Below are 10201 nucleotides of genomic sequence, written 5' to 3' on the forward strand. Positions count from 1 at the left end.
AAAGCATATGTAGTTTTTTCCCATAAATTCCACACTAGTCTAGATTCCAGTTGTAAGATTAAGTGAAGACTACGAAGCTAGGGATTAACATATCTCTTAGAGGTGGAAGCAAATTTATTCCATTAATTGACTATGTCAGAGGTTGTACATATTCCATTCTAGAGTCATATATTCTCCTAGCCATTTGGACTTAAAGCACGAGTGTACACATTTACTAAGATAATCCACAATTTAGAAATATTTGTACAATCTCTTAAGTGAAATAAACATTAATAGTTTGTTGATAATGCAGTGTTGTATGCATATATTTGATGGCAATTCAAAAATTACGACGACCATACATGTGACACAACCCTTTTATCGTGCAGAAGGACCACTAGACATGCTCGGCATTGGCATCCTTTCCAAATGATCCATTTCAAATATGGTGCTACTTTTCCTAACATAGCCAATTGGTAACGCAGCGCCACTGCCTGCATGATCAAGCTCAAGGTCTAGGCACTCTTCCAGTTGCGAGACAACTTCTGTCATTGTAGGTCGTTGTGTTGATGTTTGGGCGGTGCATTTTAATGCTATATCTGCAACCTTCCAAACACTATTCATCTCATAGGAACCACACATACGCGCATCCACCACACCCTCAATGTTTCCATGTGACAGGTGCTGTTGCACCCAATGGATAAGGCTAATTGGCTCTGGGACACGAAGTATTGGTGGCTTCCCTGTGATCAGCTCTAAAAGCACCACACCAAAACCATATACATCACTTTTGGATGTTGGCATCATTGTTGCATGATACCTAGGACAAAATAGGAAAGCAATATGGTTTATGGATAGTCTAGAGTTTAGATTTGGTAGTAGTCTTTGAGAAAAGGAAGAAGTAGGTAGGCTTCAACATACTCAGGATCAATGTAACCAGGTGTTCCGACAAGTATGCTTGTTGATAAATGAGTGTCACTGTCACGGTTGAAAGCCTTAGACAATCCAAAATCAGAAATCTTGGCTTGCAGCTTTACGTCAAGTAAGATGTTGGTTGCCTTGACATCCCTGTGAATGAGGGGTGGGTTGCACCCTCTGTGTAGATATTCTAGCCCTACACATGATGGGAACAACCGATTTTACTAAACACATATGATAGCAACCGAACTAGCAATAACATCCCACATATATATTGGAGGTCTTACCTTGTGCGGATTCAAATCCAATTTGAAGTCTCTCTCTCCAGGTTAAGTTCCTCCTGTTGTGATCTCTTCCTACTTGTAACATTCAAGAATAATAGATACCATGCACCAAAAGATAATTTTTCAAAGTAATGATGATACATAGTAATAACACTATCACTTCCTACCTGCAATATGCTCTTGTAGGGTTCCTTCTGACATGTACTCATAGACAAGTGCCATGTACTCCCCATCTTTACAGTAACCAATCAAAGAGACGAGATTCTTGTGATGAATACGTGTCAAAATCTGAGCCTATACAAGCAATCATCAAATAATTCCAACCAAATATGAAGACCTGAACAAAATTAAGTCTTAAGCATGACCTTGAATGGGGTATTTATTAGCTCAAGTTCATTTCAATTAAGATACAAAAACAAGCATGGCTGAACAATTTATACCTCTACAAGGAACTCTTTTACACCTTGATTAGACGATTGCGACCGCAACTTCACAGCAACTTGAGTGCCCTCCTCCAAGATCCCATAGTAGACATACCCAAACCCCCCTTTCCCAAGAAGTTGTTGGAAATTATTTGTTATCATTTGCAGATCCTTGTACGTAAATTGACGGTTTTTAAGGTGCACGGTAGCATAGCCAAAGTTGTCAACTTGTTGTGAATGCTTTCTTCGCTCATCATGTGGAATGATGGTATTGTTCGTTGAGCCTTCAATTTGAAAGAGAGAAATAACAAAGTTAGCATCAGTGGAGTTCAAGGTAGATAAATAACCATTTTATATAGTTAACCTGTTTCTGCCAAGGCTTACCTATCTTTCTTCGTCTTATCAAGCAATATACAAGTAACAATAGTATCATCATGACAGCAACTACTGGGACTGAAATGTAGATTGCTAGGTTTGGCGTCCCATTTGAAGATGTACAAGTTTCGTTGATGCAAAGGTCTGGATTATTATCATATCTAACAGAAAGACGATAAAATGACATTTTCAGTAAAATTTTGAGGAATTATCCACACTGCAATAAAAAGAGGAAAAATAAGAAGGGGAGAGACCTTAGATCGAGGGACCTATCTTGGGCCCTTTTGAGTAATTCAGAGGGAATTGATCCAGTGAGATGGTTACCTGACAAATCTCTAGAAAAACCACATTCAATATGTGTGAGAAAAAGATCATCAATGGGAGCGGAAAAATAAAGTTGCAGCACTTACATAACTGTCAGTGAGGATAATTTTGATAGGGACTCAGGAATTGAGCCTGTCAAGTTGTTGTATGAGAGATTCCTGACAAACAATGACTTAATCATTTGTTTTGCAAAAATATAAATGCTCCATTGGGGAATTAAAGACATGAAAAACTCTACTTACAAGTATTGGAGAGCACTGAGATTGGTGAAAGAAGTCGATATATAACCATTCAAGCCATTGAAAGAAAGGTTTCTGCACATTTTCCAGTGTACCTCATCTTCACTTTCATAAAGAAGGCATCAACTAACATTATAATTTACGTTTCATTGCATAACTTGCTATTTACATATGAAATTGGTAATTAAGAACCATGGATTTAGTCAATGTATGTGCTTAATTTGATATCATTCGTCCATTAGGTTTATATACTTACATGCCTGTGATTGCCGGGGGGTTGGATATGGCGTAGCTGCAGGTCAACCAATCCCATGCCATAGTCTTTGGGACGCATGGGTCACCCATCCAATTCTCCTTCACTTTATACTGCTTCTTGATGGTCGTGATGGCCAACACTGCATACGTGGTGCAGCTAATTAATTAGTTTGGACCAACTCACAAACCCAACAAGTTTCCAAAGTAATACTGGAACAATATCATTTGTTGCCAACCATCGAGGTAAAACACAATGACAAGTACTAGCGCACATAATCTGTCCCATGGTTTCAACAGGGCCAGATCGATCTTGTTGTGTCGTATTTCTAAAACATAAATTAATCTCATCGAGGATCTTAACCATGTGAGTAAATATATATAGAGACAGCATGTAATACATACCATCCTTGGCATCTGTGGGAACGTTGACAGTGGGCATGATGGAGAAAATCTCGAGGGCGTTGATGATGGGCGGCATTGTCGAGTTGGCTGTGGCGCGGAAGGTGATGTTGTATTGGCTTGAGCCCCGGTAGGGGTTTGTGTTGAAGGATGCATCGGCATAGAGATAGTCCGGTGAAATGTTGCCCACGACTTGATTGTTGATGCTAATGTTGAAGTTGCGGGTGTTGTTGCCCCGGAGAAGTTGCAGCTCAGAGAAGTGCATGACGGTGATGAATGCTGGTGATGGGTCATTGGTGGTTGGCTCCGCATCCCAATGGAGATATATAGTACCAGAGGCATTTGGAGGTGCGATCGCTGTCTGCATCACAGCCGACGGTGTCTCAAACACATCATTTTCCACGCTTTGTACTGTTTTTGTTGTCGTTATCTCCTCGTATATCATAGGGTCGATCCATGGCATCCATGTTCTGTCATGTGGATCATCCGGGTACCTGCCCAATCATTTTTATCGAGGAATTATGAACTGATTTCTGCAAAATTCATAGCCAGCTTCCAACTATTATTTTTCCAATTAAATGAAACATGCATACACATGTAACAATATTTACACCGATGATTGGTAGGAAACTTCTAATGTTAGTAACCAATTTGTATTTAAAGAGTGGCCGCGTATGTAATCCACATAGATTAAGCCATTTATGCTTCTTCTTAAATTAATCTACTCAAAATATTATTTTTGTAACATGAACTAAAGATGGAGGAAGTCAGAGCTTGTTATTTTTTTAAAACGGGATAACACCCAGCTTCTACATCCACTGGATGTACACAACCATCAGTATGACACCTGGGTTTTGCGACCTCTTAGAATTGAACCCGGGTGGATCGTATGCACGATGACAATACTAGCCAACTGATCAACATGCCAATATCTTGGCAATAGTTATTCAAAGCGGTGTGTTGTACGATGCATTTGGTTTGGTTCTTCATTTGGTCTTTTGTTGGTTTTGCTTTAACCAACTGTGTATTTGTGTAAAACCATGTAATGGTTCTTATTATTACAATGGAAAATTGGCTACAGACTTGATTATGGCAGTGCAAATGTGGTTCGGGAGTTTGGTTTGTATCGACGTGTGTATATGTGACTAACTTTGGTCAGGTTGAGATATTTTATACCGGAAAGGTTATTTGGTCTTACACGAGTGTAGGTTATGAAAATCAACCTTGTTCAATGATGAAGATAGGGAATATACATACTCAGGGTGATACTTAGGGTGGAGCTAAGGTCTGGAGCAATGAAAAAAGAGTCAGCCTATATTGCCTTAGAACAAAACATGAAAAGTTGAAGTCTTTTTAAGAGAAATATCTTTTTGCCAATTTGATTTAGACTTTTAACAATTATCATCCATAACCACGGTTAGGATTTTAATTGTATCCTCTACTAGAATATGCCCATAATTTACTCTTGATCACAGGAAGATCTAACTCTTCCATATCTTCCATAGGTATTATCTATGATAGTTCATCACATTTGATCCATGAGATTAGGAAGCTGACCCACTTTTCCCTCAAACAAGGGCACCGTAGCTGATGCCAGAACGAACCAAGGGCTTGACGAGGGGATCTTTTTTAACTCAGGCCTAAAATTCATTTCCACGGAGAGTCGAATCCACCTAAGCTACTACTCCGTCACAAAAAAAGATTTGGGTTTGGTAGGTTGAGTGTTTGACCATCCATTTTATTTGAAAAATTTATTAAAAAATTAAAAAAAATAGTCGCAAGTAAAGTACTATTCATATTTTATCATGTAGTAACAATAAAAATAGTAATCATAAAAAAATTTTAAATAAGATGAAGAGTAAAAAATTCAATAAAAACAAAGAAATTCGTTTATTTTGGAACGGAGGTTGTACTCATCTGGAGGCCCCATTCGCAAAATGAACTAAAGGCCAAACGTGTTTTGCTGATATAGGGATATATTGGATTAGTTTCTACTATTGAAAAAATAGTTAAATTAAATTCTATTATAGAGAAAATAGCGGTTGCAAGTTTTGTAATCCGAATAAGATAAATATAGAGGCCAGTTTTTTTATACGTTTTTAAGAAAAATCAGTTTACAACATAATCTGCTTCACCTGATGAAGGTATCAGCCGGGCCGAAGTTAACCCTGGCGACCATGGCCAGGCCCTGCGTCGCGTTGACGTGCGGGTAGAGAGAGTTCTTCAGCGGCCTCAGCTCTAGGCTGGAGATGTACGGCGTCCCGGCGCCGGTGTTCACCAGGCAGACCTGCATCGAGTCCTCCGGCACCACCACGATGGCCTCCATGGCATGCGCGACAGCCGGGTCGGTGATGTTAACGGTGGTCCAGAAGTTGACTCCGGCGTAGAGGTCGAACACCGGCGGCCTGCGGAGGCCGTCGTAGTTGCCGTACCTGAAGCAGGCGCGCACCAGGTACTTGAGCCCCGGCACCAGTGACCGGAGCGTGTAGCAGCTCCGCAGCGCGGCGCCGGGGAAGCTGCGCACGTTGTCGAAGAACCTGGAGCTCCCCGGCGAGATGTACTCCGCCGAGATGTTGTGGTTCGTGCCGGCGTCGGTGAAGCCAGCGTCCGGCAGGTAGGATAGCTTGGTGGCGTTGTCGACGTAGCCGGCCTTCCCCGACAGGCCGCAGTCTATGCTTATGAAACCGTTGCTGTCAGGCTGGGCACGAGCGGCTTGCAGCACGCCGGCGGCGGCAGCGACGGCGAGGTAGCTGAGAAGAAGTAACGATGACCTTGTAGCCATTTTCTCTCCCACCGTCAACGTTGTAGTTAGCAGCTAGTTAATTAGTTGGTCATCAACGAAACCGTACATAACTAACATCCACGGCGCAGTCGATCCCTTGTGTTAAATACTCCCTCTCGAGACACAATTAAACGACTTTTTAGGCAAACAATTAAAAAAGAAAAAAAAAGGCTAAAATGGTTGACAGTAACTATAAGAGTATTAAGTAAATATGACCACAGGACGATGTTGACTTTTAGCTATTGCATTTTAGCATTTCACTTTATTCAAACTGTTCAGTGTAAAACTATAAAATATAAGTTGTGCTTAAATCATAGTTATTGATAAAATAAGTCGCAATAAATACAAGAAGTTTAACTCAGACGTAAGAGGGCACGGGAGAGATTAAACACTACATGCATATTACTCCCTCCGTTTCTAAATGTTTGACACCGTTGACTTTTTATACACGTTTGACTATTCGTTTTATTCAAAAAATTTACATAATTATTAATTATTTTAATATCATTTTGTTTATTGTAAAATAAAATTTTATACATACATATATAGCTTTACATATTTTATAATTTTTTTTAAATAAGACGGATATTCAAACATGTATAAAAAAAGTTAACGTCTCATGGACGGGGGGAGTAGAAGACTAGGATGTACAGTTCCGCATGACAAGTACTCCCTCCAATTTATTTTTGGTGCCATTGATTTTTTCTCTTCATTTTATTCAAAAGTTTTGTCCAAATATACACAATTATAAATCATACTTAAAGGTACATTAGTAATAATGCAAATCATAGTAAAATGGTCAATAATTATATATTTTTTAAATAAGACGAATGGTCAAACGTAGATAAAAAGTCAACGGCGTGAAACCATCAAATCATCAAATCGGAGGGAGTATCAGTTTGGTTGCTTGCAGTCCGATTGGCCCAAAGTAGGATATCATCAGCATATCTTCGAGCAATAGATGACGAGTACATCTGCACCGACGATATAACTATGCCAACTCCATAGACTAAACTAGTGTTACAAAAACAAATCAAACTTACTCGTGCTGGTTGCATAAGCATGATTTATTGATTAGTGTACTACTAAGTACTTGTGATGATGTTAATGTGCTCAAGAAGAAAGAACAAGATGAACAAAGACCATTGTTGCCTTGACCTCTTGCACATCATTGGATTCAAATAAGCATAGTCGTTGATCCATATATCAGTTTAGGTCATATAGCACTTTATGAAAAGATCTCAAAGTCTACTTTTAAATGGATTCGGCCTCATCTCCAGATTCCTTTCCAATCGGCAACAATTGCCAAAATAATACCGAAACACCAGGATCTACTAGTGTTGCACCACCAGATTTGGGTCGTAGGCCCATGTATCAAGTTGAGTTTGTTAGAGACGCGTCTTAGGGCCTGAGTATGAACCTAGTTCGTCCACCCACTTATATATTTCCCTTAGCTACCATACAACAACTCTAGTTTTTTTGTATCGAAGTTTAGTTTCTCTAGGTTGTCATGTAATCCCATGATCGGTTAGATCGTTGGTTTGCTCATTTTAGAATCCCACCTTTTGATACTTTTGTCAATTTAATCCTACATCTTTATTCCACAATTTAAGATGCTTGTTCATATTGTTCTTGCTAGTTCCTGATTGCTTGCATAAAAAAATACCATCGTGGTTGGGCTGATCATGCATTTGTCGAGTTCACGATTTGCTTCTAGAGTTAGTGTAACGATTGCTTAGGCACAATATCCCTGGACAACTATAGTCGGATCGCCGACGTCATCTTATCAAAATATCAGGATACCCTAGTGCATATCAGGAGAGGTGGTGGGGTTGTTGTTGGCGCCTTTGAACGCCTTGTTGTGGCATTTTGATGTGTTCCACATAACGCATATATAACAGAACCGTGTGTAGTAATAGGGAATTTCTAGCAAGTTCACAAACAAAATGTTTTCCTAGCTGGGAGGTCGGCAGAGGTATAATTAGCTATATTAATGGGCTAGGACGTTTGGGTCATTTAGCTCAAAAACTTATAAAATTTTAGCCCGCATATTTTAGACCCAACCCTTAAATTTTTTAGATAAATAAGTTAGAAACGTTGGTATCCCTATCTATAGTTTGCATTGAAGGAACTAGTGTCCCATGCTTTTTGTGCTATGACATAAGGGGCATCAAGGGGAGATATGTTGTACTTTCATAAATAATACTTACGTAGCTATCACGCATAGAAATTTACATCAATTTTTAAACTATAGCATGTATTAAATCTCAGTCCAGGAATCAGCCCGAGTACACACTATAACAAATTAACACATAGTTTCACAACTTAAAAACAAATAAAAATAATTATCTATCAAAATGCAGCGGAAAAAAGAAACAAGCTAAACCATCTAATCTTCAGCTTTAGCTGACGATGACGGCTCCACACCACAGACATTCTTGATGGCGGACTGAACCTCACTTCAACCTTTGGATCTGCCTCCTTCTGACAAAGACTCTAGCACTTTCTCTGGTGGGGGAAAAATTAAGCAAGGCTAAGTACAAACTAGTGTACTCAGTAAGTAACACCCAAGGGGAAGAATAAATGAATGCAACAGGGTATCAAGGAATAGGCTAAGGTTAAATTGCACAAAACAGCATTTATTTAGCAAAGCAGTAAATAAAGCAGAGTAAAACGAGTAAAGTAAACATTTAAAATAAACATTCACTGTTCAATGTTACACCACGTTGCAACAGGACTAGACCGCTACCGAACATTACACCGTGTAGCGACAAGGTCAACCCTCAGCCCAACGTTACACCACATTGTGACAGATCCAAACCACTACCAATGTTACACCATGTTGATAGGGTCAAACCCGTTCCAAGTTCATCAAGTTATTAAAGGTTTAACTAATCCCAGTGAATCTGTTAATTCGTCCATAACCGCGGGCACGGCTATTCGAATAGTTTTGCTCTACAGAGGTGTATAACTTTACCCGCAAGACACAGTTCCACTACACTTGAACGTGCGCTGGTGTAGCACCACGATACCACGGAAAGGAAACTATGATAGGACCCGTTACATAACCATCCCTATTCAATCGCACCGCATTCAGGTTTCACCCTCTCCTTTACACCAAGTCGGACAGTCTCCTCTTGTGCCTTGGTGAATCTGGAAGCAGCAGAGATCATCGTTACACCACAATGTCCCGTCCATACTCCATCACGTCCACCATTGCCTTGGTACGTCAAATAGTTCGAAGCCATGCTTCAGATCCCACCTTGCCCATACTCGGCTTGTCGTTGGTACATGTAAGACTTCCAGGGTTTTGCGAGAACCAGTCCTTAATTGCCATGTGCACGACTCTCAAAACCATGCACCCACAGCCCACCATAAGCAATATTTTACTTATTATTAATCAACATCGGGATATTAATAATGATCACAACCAATAAAGGTCTATCAAGGCATAACAATAATTAAGTGATAACAGGTGAGTTAGTTGAATTAAGCATGACTAAGCATTGCCTAAGCATGTTTCTAGTCAAATTAACCCTTGGATAATAATAATAATAAATAGGAATTCAACGGATATAAAGGTAATAGCCCAATAGATAAAGTAAAGTAAATTGCATAAAATAATGCATGTTTGAATATAAAGCGGGAGAATTTTATAAATATAGGTTCAATATGATCAAAGAAGGGTGCCACTTGCCTTGCTGTGACCCATGAGGAACTTCGGCGACGACTTCGGGTACGATTGGCGCTGCGACGTTGTCAAAACCTACGACAAACAAGGAAAAACAAGCAAAAGCAGACTATAAAACTACTGAATCAGATATTGAAACTATTTTTTATGGATTCTTGGCATTTTTCTGGATTTAATGAAACTTGAATGGACTTAAACAGAGACTAGATGAATTAGTTATGAATCTTAGAAGTTTAACTGTGTTTTTAAACTAACAAAAAATCCTTAAATTAATTTATTGCGCAATTATTGGAGGCGATGACGTCATTAGAGGAAAAGCTGGCGCCGGCAGGTGGGGCCCACCTGGCAGTGAGACAGCTGAGAGAGGGAGAGGCTGGCTGACGTGCGGGGTCCACTGGTCAGGTGGGAGAGAGAGTTTTGAGCGGGGCCCACCTGGAAGAGAGGAGGGAGGAGTCTGACAGGTGGGGCCCGCGAGGGGAAAAAAGGGGGAGGGAGCCGATGGCCTGGCCCCACCAAACAGAGAGAGAAAAGGA

The 10201-nt window shown here is 40.0% G+C and overlaps 1 protein-coding gene across 1 annotated transcript; it reads right to left on the reverse strand.

The window, feature by feature from the left end:
* Positions 1–250: 250 nt before the first annotated feature.
* Positions 251–5977, reverse strand: LOC102715784 (putative leucine-rich repeat receptor-like serine/threonine-protein kinase At2g19230). The gene is made up of 12 exons (XM_015841143.1): positions 5331–5977; positions 3199–3689; positions 2798–2936; positions 2545–2616; positions 2389–2460; positions 2233–2313; positions 1988–2139; positions 1622–1887; positions 1349–1475; positions 1185–1253; positions 901–1093; positions 251–799 (listed from the first exon to the last, which is right to left on the reverse strand). The coding sequence occupies exons 1-12, from the start codon at positions 5975–5977 to the stop codon at positions 358–360; spliced, it is 2751 nt and encodes a 916-aa protein (XP_015696629.1). The 3' UTR covers positions 251–357.
* Positions 5978–10201: the final 4224 nt, after the last annotated feature.

Source organism: Oryza brachyantha, chromosome 9 (assembly GCF_000231095.2).
Source record: "Oryza brachyantha chromosome 9, ObraRS2, whole genome shotgun sequence".
Taxonomy (NCBI): Eukaryota; Viridiplantae; Streptophyta; class Magnoliopsida; order Poales; family Poaceae; genus Oryza; species Oryza brachyantha.

Bases quoted from the DNA above. Each gene is read 5' to 3' on its own strand.
- LOC102715784 (XM_015841143.1), bottom strand. From the start codon at position 5,977: ATGGCTACAAGGTCATCGTTACTTCTTCTCAGCTACCTCGCCGTCGCT. The intron at 2,461-2,544 runs GTAAGTAGAGTT...ATTGTTTGTCAG, and splicing joins CTCAGTGCTCTCCAATACTT to GAATCTCTCATACAACAACT. The intron at 2,140-2,232 runs GTCTCTCCCCTT...TCTTTCTGTTAG, and splicing joins GATAGGTCCCTCGATCTAAG to ATATGATAATAATCCAGACC.